This window comes from Lissotriton helveticus, chromosome 4_1 (genome assembly GCF_964261635.1).
Source record: "Lissotriton helveticus chromosome 4_1, aLisHel1.1, whole genome shotgun sequence".
Taxonomy (NCBI): Eukaryota; Metazoa; Chordata; class Amphibia; order Caudata; family Salamandridae; genus Lissotriton; species Lissotriton helveticus.
In genome coordinates this window covers 2,126,608,813-2,126,628,910 of record NC_136063.1, presented here as the reverse complement: position 1 = coordinate 2,126,628,910, position 20,098 = coordinate 2,126,608,813, and the positions used below count along the sequence as shown (strand labels likewise).

Here is a 20,098-nt window from a genome sequence, read left to right as displayed (position 1 = left end):
GATTTGTCCGGGTTGAGGGCTAATCCCGATATCGTTTCAAATCGGCGGAAGGTGTCATACAATAACGTGTGGTCAAGCGACAGGTCTCAGAGATACAGAAGCATGTCATCCGCGTATACGGATAGAAGATGCGACGTCCCGGCCACTGGTATCCCCATCGCCTCCGCGTGTTGTCGAATGGCGATAGCTAATGGTTCCAGCACCAACACGAACAGCAATGGGGACAGGGGGCAGCCCTGCCTAGTGCCCCGATGGACTGTGTATGTATCCGACACATAGCGCCCTGTCCTGGCCCTAGCCGTAGGATCAGTATACAGCAACCTAATCCACCTCAGCAGTGGGGCCGGAAACCCAAATCGGCTCAGGGCCTCAAACAGATAGGGCCAGGAGAGCGAATCAAACGCTTGCTTAAGATCTAATGCGATGCATCCCGCTCGCTGTAGCTCGGGCGGTGACGCGGTCATAATTGCGTGGAGGCGTCTCGTGTTGAGGGAAGTACTGCGCCCCGGGAGGAATCCGCACTGGTCGCAGTGTATAAGAGTGGTCAGGTGGGGCTGGATACGTAGGGCTATAGCTTTACTCAGAATTTTATATTCTGTGGCCAGCATAGATAAAGGCCTATAATTCGTCAATTCCAGAGTATCTCTGTCTGGCTTCGGAATAGAAATTACTATGGCCTCCTTATAAATTCGTTCCAGTACCGGCACTAATATGTCGGCGTAAGTGGAGTAGAACTCGACAGGTAGTCCGTCCATGCCCGGAGTCTTGTTTCTATTCAAGTGTTTGATCACAGCGCGTATTTCGTGTGGGGTGATGGGGCCCTCCAACGATTGCCGCACCGCCGCTGGCAGTTGAGGAAAGGGGAGGTCTCGCATGAAGTCGGTCATGTATATAGGGTCGACTGTCTCAGTTCGGGCGTACAGCGCCTGTAAGTGGTCGTGAAATGCCCGGTTAATGTCAGATTGCGTGTCCACTAAGTCTCCCTCCTGGGTTCGGATTTGGGTTATAACTGGGATGTCAGGTTTGTCGCGGATCAAGCGGGCCAGTAGTGCCCCAGATCGGTCCGCCTCTGTGTGTTGTCAGTGCAGGTAGGCTTTGTGATCAATAATGCGCAGTGTTTCAAGTGTCTCAGCGTGTACAATATTCTGTTCCTGTAGGGTCTGTTTTTTACCTGGGTCCTCCCCACCTCCCGTTCCAGGTCCGCTAGTCTGTCCTCCACTTCACACAACTTCCGATGGATCTCCTGCCTAGCACCCACCAGTTTCCCAATCGCCGCCCCCCGTACAACCACTTTCATCGCATCCCAGGCCACCAAATTGGAGGAGGCAGTATCCCAGTTGACTTCCCAGTACTGTGTTAGGGCTTCTGAAAGAGCTGCTTTGAACGGGCCGTCCTCCAGGTACTGGGGGTTGAGTCGCCACGTAGGAACTGGGGTCGGGACCCTGCCCCAGGAGATAGTACATTTAAGGGGTCTGTGGTCCGAGAAGGTCTTTGCTAAGTATTCCGGGGAGCTCATCAGTGGGACTATCGTGTGGGAGCATAGGAGTCGGTCAATTCGTGTGTGAAGGTCATGCATGGGGGAGTAGACGAGTATTCTTTGTGTGTGGGGTGCCTCTCCCGCCAGACATCAGTTAGTCTCCAGCCCTCCACCCAGGACCTCAAAGTGTCAGTAAGCTTGGTTGCACTAGCAGCCTGTAGGGGTGGATGTGACCTGTCGAGGGCCAGGTCTAGCACCGCGTTCCAGTCCCCGCCGAGCACTCAGGGGATACCTGCCCATGGGGAGAGTGCCCCGCCGACCCTTTGTAGGAATAGTTCCTGTTCATAGTTCGGGGCGTAGATACACCCCAAGACAATCAATTGGCCATCCAAATTCCCCTTAACCAGGATATATCTGCCTTGGTCCTCCACTTTCTCCTCTATCGCAGTAAATGGTGTCCCATGGCGTACCCAGATAGTGGCCCCTCTCAAGAATGCCGAGTAGGACGTAGAGTATATCGTCCCCCTCCATTTCTTTCTCAGCTTCTGAGCTTCGGAGACTGTGAGGTGTGTCTCTTGTAAAAAGGCAACTTGTGTCTGCTGTCTAAGGAGATAAGAGTGGACTCTGTCTTTTCTGCACCGCCCCCAACCCTCGCACATTCCAGGTGGTGACTTTATACACACCATATCGTTCAGCCATGATCAGCGGGCGGTAAGACCAGTTCCGGAGTCGGTCGTGTGTTTAGGACCCCGGGGAGCTGAACCCAGGAGAGAGCACCTATAAAGAGCAGTAACCAATCCGAACCAAACTTGGCGCGGCCATTGTACATAGCCGAGTCCAACTTTAACAATAAAACCTTATGGAACCAAACAATCGTGCCTACGCCATGGGGGGGTCGGCCCAGCACACATGTATCCATTTTAGAGCCATTCTCAGTCTCTACTGGCTCAACGGTGGCCCGGCCGGGCAAATAATGTTATAGGGGAAGTGTAGTGTGATTACAGACAAAGTCGTAGCATTAACAACAGGCAGCTGCGAGCCTCATCCCGAGGCACCCATCACTGTGTCCACTCCAAAGGATGAGGCATGCATTCAGGAGGGAGTCCGTGTCCACTCCACGGTCCCTTCGCCCCCCTCCCGCACATCCCGGACCTCAGCCGGGGTCTGACTCCCAAAATCCAAATATAACAGAAAAGGATACTCTGCATCAACAGCTGCAAAGGAGTAGGCTCGGGACATCACTCGATAAATCAATTGTCCATGAGTTCATCAGCGGCTCTAGGGGTGATAGTAGGAAAAAGCAGCACACTGTTATCAGAGTCCGAGTGTCCAGTGGTATCATCAGAGTCCGTGGTTAATTTCGCCGGGTCCTCCCTGAAGGTGCCGGCAAGTGAGATGGCCTCCCTTCTCTCGTCCCGCTGGTGAGTCCGCGATGGGCCGCGCTCAGCAGTCCCTTTCCCGGATCCTGACGAGGAGCGGCGACGTCCCCCCGGGTTCCTGTCCAACATCCCTGGTTCCGCCTCCTGGGACGCTTCCTGGCTGCCGTCCAAACCCATCACCTCTAGCCATTCTTCAGCATCTGCAGGGCTCTCGAAGAAATGTGTTTTCTTCCCATGGATGACCTTCAGGCGGGCGGGGAAGAGCAAAGCATATTTCAGATGCGCACTCCGCAGTTTCTTCTTCACTGCCATATAGGATGCCCTCTGTTTTTGCACTAAATTCGTGAAGTCCGGATAGAGCGACACCCTCTGGTTTTCAAAGTGGATGTTGGATTTTTCGCGAGCTTTCCTCAGCAGGGTATCCCTATCCCGATAGTTTAGGATACGGACAATGAGAGGGCGAGGAGGACGCCCCGGCCGGGGCTGTCCCGTCGAGATCCTGTGCGCTCGTTCCACGCAGAAATATGGGGAGAGGCCGGACGGCGCTACGTGTTCTTTAAACCATTGTTGCATGAACTCTTCAGCCCGCGGGTTTTCACATTTTTCCGGCAGGCCAATCACCCTGATGTTATTCCTCCGATTGCGTCCTTCCGCGTCCTCAACCCGTTCCATCAGCGCATTCACCTGGCCCCGGAGGTCCTGGATAGATTTGCCGTGATCAGTCACCGTGGGTGTAAGGTCCGCCAGTGTAAGTCCCTGATCCTTGACCTTATCCGCTAGCTTGCCGTGGTCCGCCTTCAAGAGGGAGAAGTTGTTAGTGAGGGTCCCTAGTTGGTGTTCCAGCGCTTGGCGGGAGTCACGGATCTCTTGGAGGATGAGGTCCAGTTTGTCTGCCTGTGGAGTGTTCGGGCCTATCTGGTCGGATGGGCCGGGACCATTTCCCCCCGCTCCGGCTCCCGTCTGCGGGCCGGGCACCACCGTCTCCCCGAGCCCTACACGATCCTCTGGCCCTTCCTGACCATGTTGCGTTCAGTCTTTGTCACCGGCCAGTCCTGGGGCCGGTCCATTTACCGGGTTTCAGCAGAGCAGGCTATAGGAGGCCAGGCTCTCCGTATGCCTGGCGCATTGGGCTCACACTGGGCCCCCGGGCAGGAAAGGGGCGATCAGCAGTGCCGTCCAGCCCTCACCGGGCCAGCTCAAATGGGATCCAGCCTCTCCCAGGAGCACACCAGACAGCGAGTTGTGCCGCAGCCGGGTCCCCCCTAACAAGCGGCCAGCACCTTAACTAGGAGTTGCTCCCCATCCTGGCCCTCCCGCGCTCAGACCCGCAGTTAACAGGCAGTATTGCCTCAGCTCTCCAGCGTGTCTTCCGGGAGGTCCGAGCGGGGGGGTCCGTGTACCGCGAGGGTCTGGCCGTCACCACAAGGCCTCCCCTCGACTGATCCCAGCAAGATGGCGGCCCCTCCCACCTCGGGGTTTTTCCCGGGCTCCGGGGCTCGGCCTGACTCCCCTGGTCCTTCTCGCCGCGTTCCACCGGCTCCACTGCCGCCTGATGTCCTCCGCGAGGGAGTAGGCAGCAAACCCCAACCTCCGCCGGGGTTCCGGTTCCGCCCTCTGGTCCGGGCCTCTACGTTCCAGCTGGTCCCCGGGTCCGGTGTGCCACTGTCGGATCTCCGCAGCACTTTACCTCCCGTCTCCGCAGGCCCTGCGACGCAGTCCACAGCGCGTCCCGCAGAAAGGGTGTTCCTCGGCGTTGCACCCCGCCGCAGCTCGGCGGCTCCTGCTCCGGGTGTAATTCTGCCTTGGGTCTGTTCTCGTCAGCCAGCCGATGGTCTCCGTTGGTCTGTGTATTCCGGATCGAGCCCGGCCGGGCGCGGAGCTTTAGCCGAGACCGTCCGCCATCGTGGCTGTTCGGCCACGCCCCCCCAACTGTTCAGCTACTTGACCCGTGAAGATGAACGAGATTTTCCTGCCTCAGGAAGCTCTATTATGCATGTTGGAAGGAGTGACCTGATGACATGAAAGCACGAGTCCCCTAACTGAAAGGTCAAGCATGGGGCAGCTTGAGTGACACACTGCTCATGAGCCATGAATTAAGTCCAGCTCAGCAACCCAACAGAAGATTTATGGCTGGATTGAGGAACTGCTTCATCCCTTTTGTCAAAGAGGGAGGTCTTCTGGCCTTTTAGAAATAACCTCAAACCCATCGTCAAGGTAAAGAGAAGGGTGCCACAGATAAGGGGAACGGTATCTTCTTAATCATTCTTTTCTCCCCCTTTAAGTAATCACTGCTCCAGATAATGGATGTATAAGATATGATGTTCACAAGTTCCTAGTAAGGATATTATTTCACACTGGAGAATAAAGCCAATTCGGAATAAAATTCCTCCAGTACTATTGTAGAAGCACAAACAAAGAATTGGCCAGTGATGAAGACTTGGAGCCTAAAGAACTAAGCTTAAAGACAATCCTCCCATGGTAACCCCAGTCCAGTTGGAGGTATTTTATTTTAAGTCAGATAAAGTTACTAATTTGTTAACTCTTCAATCTAAGATGTTACCTGAAGTATGGGTAGTGATTTTAACTGTTTGTATGAGGAAAAGTAACAACATAGGAGTCTATTCACAAAGGTAAATATAAACATGTAGATTTACTACTATTAAATTTACTCTTATACTTTCGAGTAACTTTACTACTTTGGGCTATTCAGAAAATCTGAATGCAAAGTTACGCAAAAGTGCGTACTTGGGTGTATTCTCCCCCAGAAACAGGGAGTGGATTCCAAAAGATGAGTGTTAAGTAACTACTGCCAAAAAAGGAGCTGTAGTAAGTCCAGCATCACACATGGCCAACCACTGTTACAGCAAGACCCTCCACTTTGAGCTGGAGTAAATTGACTACTGTTTAGGGTCCTTTTTGTCAGTAGTAACTTTAAAATTGCAGTTTGCTCTTACTGTTTTGTGGGTGGGTGCGGTTTCCTTCCAACTCATTACTAGGAGGACGATGCCAAGAAGTTTAGGTTTTGCCCTTGAGTAGTAACTGCTCCTGAAAGTTTATGAATTGGTTGAGTAGCCCTGTGACCACTTATTTAGCCTCTTCTCACAATGGAACTCTATCATCTTCTCCACAAAGTCTGGAGATTGTTGAAATACACCAGAGAAGAAGCAGCAGAGGAGCCCAAAAAACAAGAAAAGATCAGGGACAGAAATCAAAGGCAAAGTTGTGGTGGACTTACTGGTAATAAACAGAACTGTGATACAGTGGTCCTGCTACCAACCCTTCATATAGTGCAGCAGGACAGGAAACAGTGGATTGGTGTAATGAGTGCAAGACAGTGGGATGAAATGGGCTGCCTTCTTGGAGAATGTCTAGGTGCTATCTTACCTTGAAAAGTGTGGCTTATATTTGAGTGGGGAAGTCTTTATGAAACTGGGAGGCATGCCACAAACGCTTTAAGCAGATCTGATTCTGCCTTAACAAAAACAAATGTATTTCTGACCGAAAATCCCTTTCAGAATAAGGAAAAAATCACTTTACTTGACAGCATGATGTAAAAAACGTTACGTGAAAATGGAAAATAGTGAAACTTTACTAAAATTGAGTAAAAAAAAGCCCCACAGAACTGGAAAAACTTGTCATTTGTGAACCTTCTATCAGGAGCCGGAAAATAAAGCAAGCTCTGAGAGGTAAGTGAGTACAATGCATCACGGGTAGGGGAAACTCCTGGAGCATTAAAAAGACAGGACTCAATTTCACAGCTTTTAGTGCTTATCAGGCTGCATTTTCCTACATGTTAACTAGTCATTGAACCCTTTTGAACCTTAGATGCTGCAATACAGGCTTGAAATGGGTTTTCGGAAGTCTTACACTCTAAATTTCAGGAAAACGTTTGTCTATAATCGGCTTTTGAAGGGGTGCTGCTCATCATATGGACACTTGCACCCTTTGGTTATAATTGTTTGGAAACATACATCGAAAGGAAGTTTTCCGGGGTGCACAACATATTTTGTGATATATCAGCAGATGGTTGCTAAAACTCCTTAAACCCAAAAGTCTAACTTTTGTCAATAGAGCTTTTTCTGTGAATGCAGTAAAGATCTGGAAAACCCTTCAATTGGATCTTTGTGCTGTCCCTCGCTTTCATCTATTTTACAGTAAACTAAAGACCCTCCTTTTTATCTGTTAATTATGCCCTCTCAGCCCTGTTTATTTGATAAACTTTCCCTTTTTTGTTTGCTTATTGAGTCATGGCTGCTGTTGTATCACTCATAACGATATCTAATGTTGGGTATCGCCCATCGCGATGAATAGTCATGGGGATAATCTGAGACCTCCCCTGACTACGTCCATGTTTTTGGTTTCGCCTGCATTACGCGGGCGTCTAGAATAAAAGGTGAAGCGCGTGCGCACAGTGTCGGAGCCGGAACACGCGAGCACGAATTAACACCAGTACTGTGTGCTCTAATTATTGCGGCCTACGCGCGCTGCATGTTGCTGAGTGGCCTGATCTTTGCTCACATGTCGGGATGATTAATAACCAAGGTCCCGACACAACATTTGGCGACGAGGGTGGTGAAGAGACCACTTGGCTGTAGGCGGCAGCTGCGCACATTCTCACATGTGTGTGGTGCTTATGCTACTTGAAGTGCCACGCCCACCGGCTATCCGTGAAAAGGTGGGAACTGCACACAGCACAGTCTGGACGGACCGGGTGTGCCACCATTGTGTCCTGGCTGCAGATCAGGCTGGAGGTGTCTGGTCCAGTGGAGGCACAGCCAACAGTAAAACGGTGAGTAGCAGCAAATCAGCGCAAAGGCACCCACACAACTGTATCACAGCTCGGCCACAGCAAGCATCGCCCAGGGTGATATACCAGCGATGTTAGCACACAGAACATGTCTCACTTCTGAACCATAGAGCCATTCGTGGTAGAAGGGACCCCATCTGCTCAAGCCCGGAGGTGGAAGGAATGGGTGGAGCGCGTGCTCCTCTTCTTTGAAGCCACAAAGGTTGAAGATGACCAGAAGCGTGCCATGAACCTCCATCTTGGTGGGAAAGAGGTTTACAAAATAGCCAAGTCAGTGGCATAGGCAGCGCCAAAGACTCACCTCACGCTCATTACAGCCCTTAATGCCCATTTCGAGCCCATGGCGAATCAAGACTATGAACGCTTCGTGTTCAGACAAGCGAGACAACTGCCTGAAGAGGTGTTAGATGTATTCCATGTGTGTTTAAAAGAACTAGCAAATACCTGTGGGTTTCAAGATGAGACAGAGGAGATCCGAGTCCAAGTTATTCAGGGGTGTGCCTCGGCAAAATTGGGGGAGTGAATCCTGGAGGAGTTGGGGAAGACACTGGCAGCCATACTTACCCTGGCAAGAACAAAGGAACTCTCCAAATCAAGGGCAGCACACTTGGAGGCTGCTCTCCAAACTCCCATCAAAAATGAGCATGTGAATGTAGTTGCCCCGACTGCCATGGTGTCACCATTTCGGACAAGAGGCACCAGAGTATGATCATGCGGATACTACGAAGGACCATCGCAGAGGCGTCAGAGTACCCAGCGAAAGGAAAGAGGTGCACGGCATGTGGAAAAATTAATCGCTTCATGAAAGTATGCTGATCCAGCAAAGGACGGGCTGCGAGATCCCAAGTGAACATGATTCCAGAGTCTCAGGAACAAAACAGTGACATGGATGATGACTATCGAGAAGAACACATGGTACACTCGGTGTTTACTGTAGGGTCAGCATCTATGGCACAGAATCGTCTGCCACAATACAAAGTCCTAGTAGGAGCGCGCCCCTCGACTGCCATCATAGACACCGATTCTACCATAAACATCCAGTCACGTGAGGCCTACCAAGAGATGACACCTCCTCCACCACTAATACCTGCAAGATAAAGGTTTTTGCGAATGGTCAAACCAAACCGCTGTCCATCCGAGGGAAGTTCAGGACCACCATCGCCTACGACACACAAGAGGTGGCGGCACTAGTGTATGTGATGGAGGAAGGACATGGAATGTTGCTGGGGTGTAAGTCAGCAGAAGCTTTGGGCATCGTCACATTTGCCTTCGGAATACACAGAGAAGAAGTGAGTCCTGTAAACTCCTTAAACCCAAAAGTCTAACTTTTGTCAATAGAGCTTTTTCTGTGAATGCAGTAAAGATCTGGAAAACCCTTCAATTGGATCTTTGTGCTGTCCCTCGCTTTCATCTATTTTACAGTAAACTAAAGACCCTCCTTTTTATCTGTTAATTATGCCCTCTCAGCCCTGTTTATTTGATAAACTTTCCCTTTTTTGTTTGCTTATTGAGTCATGGCTGCTGTTGTATCACTCATAACGATATCTAATGTTGGGTATCGCCCATCGCGATGAATAGTCATGGGGGTAATCTGAGACCTCCCCTGACTACGTCCATGTTTTTGGTTTCGCCTGCATTACGCGGGCGTCTAGAATAAAAGGTGAAGCGCGTGCGAAAGTGTTCGATGGTATTGGGTGCTTATGTGATAAACAGATACATCTACACATTGATCCGTCTGTGCAACCAGTGGCCCTTCGACACAGGCAGGTCGCATTTCACCTGACAAACTCGAAGAAGCAGGGATCATTGAAAAAGTGGAAGGCCCTACCCCATGGGTATCCCCAATTGTTGCCGTGAGAAAGCCCAAACAGCCGGGGGAAGTAAGAATCTGCGTGGACATGAGAATCCCCCAATGCTGCCATCAAGCGAGAAAGACATCTAACCCCAACCATTGACGACCTGAAAGGGGAACTAAGTGGAGCCAGCTGGTTCTCAAAGCTTGACCTTCGGGCTGGATATCATCAACTCGTTCTCGACGAACAGTACCGATACATCACAACATTTTCCACGCTGGTCGGCCTGCGACGATATAAGAGGTTGAGCTTTGGGATATCGAGTGCAGCAGAGGTATTCCAAAATACCATCAAAGAACTTCTTGCAAATCTCCCAGAAGTAGTTAATGTCAGTGATGATATTCTTGTCCACGCAAAATCCATACAGGAACACAGCGGTCGGCTGAGGCAAGTGCTCCAACGTATACAAGACTCCGGACTCACGTTACATAGAAACAAATTTGAATTTCTTAAACAAAGGCTACAGTTCTTTGAGTACATATTCTCAGCAGAAGGAGTGGCTCCGGACCCTGAAAAGGTAAAAGACATCAAAGAATCCCCAGCTCCCACCAATGTGACGGAAATGTGCAGCTTTCTGGGGATGGTGTACTACTGCTGTAGGTTCATCAAGGACCTATCCTTGTTGACCACGCCAATGAGAGAGCTGACCAAAGTGTCTGTTCTCTGGGGTCCGGAACAGGAGATGGCCTTCCAGGCTACCAAGGACGCATTATCGAGCACCATCATGCTGAGATGCTTAGATCCCCAACAGCAAACTCAAGTCGCTGTCGATGCCGGCCCAAAAGGATTAGGAGCTGTCCTCCTACAATGGCCAAGGGAAGAAGATGAGTAGGCTCCAGTGGCCTCTGCGAGTAGGTCATTGACTACTACAGAACAAAGATATTCACAAATAGAAAAAGAGGCGATTACCATGCATTGGGGATGTCAACACTTTTACTTATATGTTTATGGAAAACGGTTCCTGGTTGCCACTGACCACAAGCCTCTTATCCCGTTGTTTACAGGAACTGCGTCAAAGCCCCTTGCATCGAAAAATGGATGCTGCAGTTGCAGGAATACAGTTGCAAAGTTGAGTCCCACCCAGGATTAAGCAACCCAGCAGACTATCGGTCTCGTCATCCCAGAGAAGCTGTGCTTAGCGAGATGGAGGATGCATAGGAAACTGAGGAATATGTTTGATACGTAGCAGATCGATCATGTCCGTTGCCCATATCTCTAGGAGAATTGTGCCAAGAAACTATCCAGGATGACTGTCTACAGAAAGCATTGGAGGCAGTGAAAACCAACAAATGGCATGTTCTCAGAAGTCAAAGCGTAACATTAACTCCTGAGGCCCGGAAAGTGATTGAGAGCCTGTATCAGGTGAGGCATGAACTGAGTGCCGATCCGAATGGGTGCTTACTCCGAGGTCACTGATTGGTCATACTCTCAACCTTGGTGGATAGAGTGGTTGGTTTAGCTCATGCAGGCCACCAAAGAATGGTGAAAACTAAAGGTAGACTCAGAACCAAGGTGTGGTTCCACTCATTGATGACAAAGTTGAAGAGGTAGTGAGATCGTGTCTGTGGAGGTAAACTGAATCCTCCATCGCCAATTGCAATGGAACGGCGACGAGTGTCAGCATAGATTTTGGAAGCCTTCCTGATAGCCGACATTCCATGGTAGTGGTAGATGACTATTTGAAATATCTGGAGGTAGATGTGTTGTCATCACTGAGCGCAGGAGATGTTATACCTCAGCTGGAAAAGGTAATGGCTACCCATGGACTTATCAGAGAGATAAAAACTAACAATGGTCCTCCCTTCCAGGGGCAGGAATTTGCATCATGTCTGACATCACTAGGAGTTGTGCACAAAAAGAAAACGCCAAAGTGGCCACAAGCAAATGGAGAAGCTGAGCGTTTCATGAGGACTTTAAACAAGGTTATCCGCATAGCAGTGGCAAATGGTGACTGTGGAATGGTCCATATATTCTTTTCTTAGAGATTACGGGCAAACTTCCCACACATCCACTGGTCGTGCTCCAGGACGTTTGTCAATGGGGAGAGTTGTGAGTGACTCTATTCCACACCACCCACAATTGGTTCCAGAGGAAATAAATAATCACGATGTTGCGTGCAGGAGAAAAAAGTTGAATGAACAAGTCCGCAAACTGCGCAGAGCGGAAGTTTCACGTCTCAAAGTAGGACACCAGGCCCTAATCCAAGACAGACATTCAGGCAGCAAGTTCATGCTTCTGTTTGAAAAAGATCCCTGGTGCATTGTCCAAATTCGGGGTACGCAAGTTACCGTCAAAAGAAATGTGTCACCAGAAATGTGTCGGCCCTCAAGAAGTATCATGGGTATCCTGAAGCGGAGCGGAGTCCCCAGGATGGAGGATTCTGTGATCGAGTCTGGGAGGGCTGGTCAGAAGCTGATGTTGAAGCACCGAGTGCTGGAGGTGTGGACTCATCGTCACAGTCTCCTAATGTCAGTCGAGGTTTGTCTGGGACTCCTGGGATCACGGAAGACGACAGTGAGTGCCGGGACAACCGCACTCAATATAACCTGAGAAAGAACCATGAGCCGTCCAGTAGACTACGGGACTATCATTGTAAGAACTGCACCTGAGATCGCTGATGTTTTGATAAGCTGGCTGACAATGACATATCTTATGATGGTGTGGTGATTTCTTCTCAAGTAAAGTTTTCATTATGTTTGTTAAAATTAATTTTTGGGGAGGAATGTTGTATCGCTCATCGCGATATCTGATGTTGGGTATCGCCTATCAGGATGACTAGTCATTGGGGTAATCTGAGACCTCCCCCGACTACGTCCATGTTTTTGGTTTCGCCCTGAATAAATGGTGATGCGCATGCGCATGGTTTCAGAGCCGGCACAAGTGAGCACGAATTCACACCAATAGTGTGTACTCTAATTATTGCGGACTGCGTGTGCTGCATGTTGCCAAATGGCCTGATCTCTGCTCACATGTTGGGACGATTAATAACCAAGGTCCTGACACAACAGCTGCCATGGTTTCAGATTGCTTATGTGTGACATTGTCATAATTTCATTGTAATCATTAGTGACTGTGAATGACACTTTATCGCGAGCAAAAACCAATCAATGAAGATAAGATAAACCTATAAACATCAGAAATTGCGCCCATTTGAGCAACAAGAAATCTAAGAAAATATTAAAACTGCTGCAAATCATCAGAAATTGAAGAGCATTAACTGACAGACTGAACTCACATCAAATAGAAGCAAGACCTATTCAGCGTTGCCAGTTCTTACTAACGGGATCACGGCCACAGTCCTCCTCACCACCATAAGAAACTGCAGGCTCTGAATGGCCACTTGACTTACCACTGGGCTAGCCTTTAAGATGCTGCTAACATGTCAGGTGCTTCATAAATTGCTGCGTTGCTGCTGTCACGCTCGGTTGTTGGGTTGGCTGCCGTTCCTGTCCCAACTCGGCAGCCAGTCTTTTTCTTTCAAGGACACCGTTATTGACACTGGAGTCAGACCTCTGGCAGAGGAGCTCAGAAGTTGTCGACAGGGCTCTGGCTCACTGGTGGTCCCACTTAAAAATTGTGTGCTAAAGCCTCCTTGCCAGTACTGCCAAGGTAAATACAGGAAGACTTTCCATATGTGGGGTTTCTATCCTTTCCTGTGCATCTCGTCACATCAGCTCCTAGGCTCGTTAAGTCTCCTCTACTAGATACTATTTATCTACTGTTGGCCCCAAGACCCTCTGATCACCTTATGCTTTTAGCGCCCTGAAGAAGGTGTGACCTGAATACTGGGTTCATGACCGAAATGCTTGTTGGCGCAAGCTCTGGAGACCATCACGATGAGACCGCTGTACACAGTCCTTGTTTTGAAATATATCAACAAGTCATTAAAGAGAGCACTAACTCAGGACATCGAGACACACTATATCATAACTATCCCAACGGAAGCATTTATTATAATCTCAGGCCCTCCCGAAAACTGTATAGGTGCTTGTTCTCCAGACTTTGTCACTTTTTGCTGTTTTTATAATGTGTTCATTGGATGTTGCATGAATGTGGTATGTGTGGAAGTTTTGACTAGAGGTTTTGACATTTTTTCTCTTAGTGTCTGTTTATCATTTTTTTCTGACTAGTTATTTACAAGCATATACAGTTGTGACTGTATATTATTTACATTATTTTGTATTCAATATTGATAATAAAAATGATACATTTATTTTGTTTTCTAATTTTTGGATATTTGTTGAATATATCTGCATGTACCTCAGTTGCGTTGATAGTCATTGTTGTTTCTTGGCCTCCTTAGGACTCCATTGAGCGTTGTCAAGATGGCAAGACATTCCGTCAACTAAAAACAAATACAGGCAGGATATTTTTGTATTCTCTAATGAAGCAGGCAAGTCTACCTGCAATGACCCTTGATATATCACCGAGGTGACGCTGCTTACAGGAGCTGTGTAAGACAAGCTCACCATGCCCTAGAGGTCCTGTCACCCATCTGACCTCCTGCCTCAGCATTGGTTGTTCTAGAGAACCCATGGGTGGTTAGTTAGTTATGGCTTGAGCTGCTTGGCACAAGATGGGAATCTCGCTTCGTGCTCCCAGCAGCTGCATGTGGTAGTTCACAAGGGTGGTGCCTGTCTTATAAATAAATCTCACACTAAGGCATTTGGATCCTGTTAGGTGTTGCAAGAGATGTTTCAGAAGCCACATAAGTCATCCTGAAACCTGATTGTTCAGCGCACCCCACCCTTATTACTCTGTATTAATGTGCAGGTATGCTGGTGTAAGTGCTCTAGGGAGTCTGTAGGAGACTGATGCTGTGGCATGCTACTGTGCACCTGCTATTACTATACAGCTGCCATGGAACTAGCCTTAATGTAGATAAATCTAAGAGCAAAACAAAACTTCATTTTACGCATAGGATGAACTTATCTTGTTAAAGGAATTATAAACTACTTTGTGTATTAGAAGATGTTAGCCAACTCGTGGCAATCCATTGTCCAGTCTCTGCATGTCCTCTCAGTACATCATCCGTATATGAAGATGGAGAGTTAGAGAGTCGCTTTTCCCCTGAAACTATTGTACAACAGCCTCAGATTGTTTTTTCCTACTGTTAACTCACAAACCTGTCCTTATATGCAGACAAACCTTAGTGCAGTTTCCCAAGAAATATTTCCCAACCTGAAATGATGATTTTTGTGAGGCGTCGTTCACATCATTGGCTGATACAGGGGTCTCCAACGATTTCTGTAGTGAGAGCTACTTCTGCTCAAGAAACGTCCTCACGAGCAAGTAGCATATTTTATCACTGTAGAATAGTGGCCAAATATGACGCAACCTAAACAATATTATCAGTAGTGACCACTCGAGCAATACAGTTGAGGTTACCACAAGAAACACCAGGATAAATGTTATCTGTATTAAATGATTCTCCCTAATAAATGAAATAACAGCCAAATCATCACATGCCCTCCAGCAAAAAGGACATGACCACAGCAATAGGTCGCCCCAACTCAGCTTGAATTATCTTTCAACTATCAGGCATTGCCATTTTTGTGTGAGGGGCGACTACTTTTGTCCGGGAGGGCTACAAGTTGGCCAGTCATGCTCTTAATGGCTTCGAGAACGCCCAAAATGGTCAAGGATAACCATTGTTCAGACACCCCAGGATATTGCGGCATAGATTTGCAAATTTAGTGGCACAAAAATGGAAATTTTCGCCATAATAACGGAAATTTTCCGGCATTCTATTGCACTCGTAATCATTTGTTTTCAGCCTTAAATCAATGTAAACTGATTCAGCAGAGTATTCCGCTGTGAAGTTGGCATGTTTAAAAAGTCTGCACAGTGAGACCGCCCCCATCTGCGCTGTTCTAGATGCAGCAAAACACCTGGGGTGCTGCAAAAGCTAAAAGGGACATACTTAGGAGTGCTAATAGTGCCTCATATGAACATGGTGTAGTTAAGGTGCAACCTGGCGACTAAATGGCGATGCAGCACGTGCCCTGTTTACCCAAGTCCAGGCACCATCACCCCCCCCCCCTTGAGACCCAGTAATACGCCTTTGTGTTGAGTATAGCTGAGGTATGTTGTGACCGATATTAGGGCAGTGGGACTGGGCGGCTGTCTTGTTTGGCTGAGAACATTAAGCACTACAAGTAGCAGAATGGTTTGGAAGGCTAGCTGCTGTGCCACATAAAGTGGCAGCGTGCCTTGAAACACGCTGCCTGATTCTGAAACACTTTTATGAGCTGTTGTCCGCTTCATGGCTCCGAGTAGTAGTCCAGGACGGTGGTATCCCCAGATGGGATACCGCTCTGCCTGATCATGATCGTATTAGTGTTCCCACACGGATGTAGTTACCATTGGTGCAGCAGGTGCAGGGGCTTTGGTGCCCCGAGACCTGAGGGCCCATTGAACCGAGCTTAGTTTAGAGGCAGTAGGGTTGGTTCATTTAACCATTGAATTGGGTCAAATTCAAAATGGCACTCTGGAGTCTCTTGAAACTGACAGTCGGTGACGAGGATTTTTGGTGCACAGGAACAACACAGTTTCTGTTCTGTGCTGCAGTATGGTACAATTACCTCGCACCCATAGGCACAAACATTCTGAGCAATTAACAGTGTTGTCTTCCACTTCACCTGGTATTTCAATTTGGACCGAGCAAAATAGTGATAGTCAAGAGGGTAGAAGGAGAAGGTGTCACAACAACCCACGATTTCCTGGAACTCCATTGTCTCCATCTGGAACAATGTACGGGTCAATCCGTCTACTTCCTTATCCACTACTTCCTCATCCACTACTTCCTCCATAGCAAATAGAAATTGGCCGGGGATCAACAGAAGAACTCTTTGTTGTACAAACTAGCTCTGCTGTTATCACAGGAGATTGTCATATTGATGAACGAATTCCAAATGTGGAAAACAAAAATGTTTTGGATGCTACTGCTTACATTATTTGTAGCCACTAAACATTACTCCGGGGCATTCCAATTCATCACTTTTTGCTCACTACGCCATTATAGACATGGCCGACATACTGAAATCAGTTGTCGTCCTGCTCTAAAAGGGACAGTCCAGCCAAATCTTCTAGCCATGTCCCCTTTCAATGGGAACACAGTCAACTCCTAGGTGTACTTGGACCTCTAAGACAAAGTGAGCTGTGTGAGTTAAATATGCATTCTACAGGCACTTAGTGAGCTTGCTGCAGTAATTCCATCCAGACCACATCACACTAAATGTTTTGGCTCCCACCTTCATTTACATACTGGTAAAGACCAAGCACTTGTCAGAATATGTGGGCAACGGCCGAGCAGCCAACCTCATATGTGCAAGATGAACAAATGTCATCAACACGTGACTCCTGAATGTTGATCTGTGACATAAAAAAGTAAATAGGAAATTAACAATGTACCACAGTTGGAGCCTGTAGCAGGGAGAGGCTTGTGTCCTGCACAGTGTCTTTGAAGCTGCAGATGGCCTATCCGTGGCACATGGAGCACGATTTAAGGGGTGGGGTGGAAGGAGGATGGGTAGCCTAGCAAGTGGGCTGAAAATAATGAAGAAGGAAATACGCTAAATAAATGCAAATTGAAGTCTGTTGTAGTGGATGAGTGAAAGGGGGTCTATAGAGAGGGAAACGGGACGTGGGGGGAGGGCAGTGTGGGATCGGGCCTAGTAGCACAAACTGCATGGAATTGAACAGGAAGGTGTGGTGTAATTAAAGGGAAAAGAAGCGACTGGGGAAGTGCAAAATTCTGCCATGTTGGGCTGAAATGGAATAATCGTGAGGATGAGAAGCAGGTTTCGCAGGTAGTTTTGTAAAAATCACTGCATTTTTTTTACAAAACTGCAGATTTCGCAATTTTTTTGCAATTCGGGAAATCCTAGAGGGTTTGATTGTTATGCCATATGCACGATTAGGACATCAACAGAGACAATTGTGCAGAGATTAAACCGTTATGATGGAGAGGGAGCTTATACTTCTGTTGTCCTTGACACCAGGCAAAGCTTTCACGGAGCAATGCCGTTTATTATGGAGAAACACAAGGTCACACAGGCACTAAATGTGCACAAATGCATGCACACATCCAGATGGGGCTCTTCATTGTCTCAGCTCTGTATCCATACCATGTTCTCCTCTGCGCTTTGACTGATCATGCACCTAAATAAAAACAAATTCACTCTGGCTCCTGTCGTTTGACATTTCGGTGGGTCAGCACAGGCTTCTGCTCAGGCTACTGTTGTCACACTACTTTCATGGCCCATTCGTCGCACACAGTGTGTGTGACTGATAAAGCAGGGCCTGCAATATCCAATCTCCTTGGGACTTGGGTAGATTGATACTGAAGACAGATGGTGATTATGTAGACCCCATAGGATGGCAGAGTGTGTATCTGATTATCTAGAGGCGTGTCATTGGTTTGCCTGGCTGTCACTCTAAGGCTCTTGAGATTAGCAGTGTTCTCTTCTTTAATATGCACAGACTCTCTGAATGAAATGCTTGGCTACACCTCCTGAGCTACTCTTTGGAGACCCCTAATAACTAGATAAGTCGCCCTCCTGTTAGGATTATGCCCATCGCACATTAGATATACAATTATTGTGTATTTGGTTTTAGATTTCTCTTAATGAGGCTATTTTTTTAACCTTCCTTTGCCAGCAAAGTTTATGAGTAGATGAACATAATTATTTGTTGAACTACCTTCAGTTTGATTTCTTCTTGCTTGACATTCTTCCAGCCAATTTCATCTCTAATTGTTTTCTTTCATTCCTATGAGCCTTACAATACTCTTTTTGACAAGTTCGACGTTTGTGCTGGTTTTGAAATAAAACATATTTTGTACCAGTTGTATTTACAGGAATGTAACGCTGACTATGGGCCCGACCAAAGCATGGGTGCTCAAGTAGGATGAATAATTGCCCGATATCCACATAGTAAGAGTTTGTTCCTGGTGAGTTCACCAGAAGAACGGTGGGATGTAGCTCAGCACTAAAGCAGTTCTGTTCCCTCCAAAACTACTGTTGTGAGGCACAATAGTTGGGCTTGCATGAATGAGGCTAGGAGATGTTCTCATTTCTTGTGGACATAACTGTTAAGAGTAGAGGTGGAAAGTGGCAATGGCAAGGAATATTTCAAATGTATTAAAGAAATGTCTTTGGCCGATGTCTTATGTAGCGCATGTATAAAATGATGTTTGTACCAATACTTCACACACTGTTCTCTCTTTCTCAGGTATCCCTTGGAGAAAAGAATGCTTTCATCATTTATGACCCAAAGATTCAGAGTCAGGAGTCTCTGCGAGATGCAATTGAGGACATGGGTTTCGACGCTGCGCTTTCTACTACCAATCCCCAACCGGTGGCAACAGATACAACTTTTCTTAACATCACCGCCCTAACAACTTTATCAGGGGAAGAGATTAGAACTAAACTGTTACAGGTCCAAGGAGTCCTGGATGTGAAGACCTCCTCTGAGCTCACTGCCGCTTCCATTACCTATATCCCCAGCTTAGTCGATTCCAACCGGATCATGCAGCAGATTCCAGGAATGGGGCTGGAGCTTCCTGCCCCGGAGAAAACCGATTCGTCTTTGGAAGACCCACGTCTGGCTCAGGCCAGCGAAGTGCTAGTGAAGATGAAGGTGGATGGCATGACCTGTCACTCCTGTACAAGTACCATTGAAGGAAAACTTGGAAAACTGCAGGGGATACAACGAATTAAAGGTACTCTGTTTATGAAATGTCTTGATTTTTGTTTTTGTGGCTCAAGCTTTACTGCCTAATGTCCAACTTAGACCCATAATTACTAGATCCATGACAGATTCTAGATGTCTATCTAAACCCGAATGGAAGTAAGTTACAGTCAGTGGTTAATGTGAAAATGCAGCATTGATCCAGCCCTTTTGGATCTGTGGTGGACACCCAAGTTTACTGTTTGCCCCAAATAATGCGCATTAGAAAACATTTAGGATTGTGCAATCTACAGTTTACCAACTGTATGTCTGTCTGTCATTGGAATAGAAGTGGGGGTGAAGAGCTAGCAGCCTCAGTTATATTTTTATGTAGCTTGCACTATATCTAGTGTTGTCGTAGTGCTTTATGAGAGCGATATTATTTACTTGGTAAAGAGCCTTATGAAGGTCCACATGCTACCCTGACCACTTGAGGTTGCCAGTATTATAACACATAGAGCAAACTGTGCTTAATTTTTGGGGGTAGTCTAGCAGGATGTAACGACTGGTCCTGTATCCTATATTCTTTTGGTCAGTCACCTTGCTTTACTGGTGCTTAGTCAAACACTGCTTCGAATGATATAGAAATGGTGTTTGGAGTCATGTAATATGAAATTATTTGTTAAAACATAATTAAAAAATGTTTTTCCTGTTCAAACCTTTTGTTGTATTTTAAGACTTATTACATGAAGTGCATAAACACAAGCACTTATGACAAATACTCAATGAAAAATTCCTCTGTACCGCACAGCTCACTTGAAGGTTGACAGAGAAAACATACTGCCAGTCCACTATTGAGCTCTCTCTGTGCGGACAAAAGGAGCCGCAAACAGTTTATCTTATAAAGAAT

General features: G+C 47.4%; 1 protein-coding gene across 3 annotated transcripts in view; it reads left to right on the top strand.

Annotated features, from left to right (window-relative positions):
- The window catches only part of LOC144829566 (copper-transporting ATPase 1-like), a 405,691-nt gene that overhangs the window by 66,313 nt on the left and 319,280 nt on the right, over positions 1 to 20,098 (top strand). For all 3 annotated transcript variants that reach the window (XM_078688825.1, XM_078688827.1, XM_078688826.1), the window contains exon 3: positions 18,751 to 19,240. In XM_078688825.1, the coding sequence (XP_078544951.1) occupies positions 18,751 to 19,240 (490 nt within the window). The remainder of the gene's footprint in view (positions 1 to 18,750; positions 19,241 to 20,098) is intronic.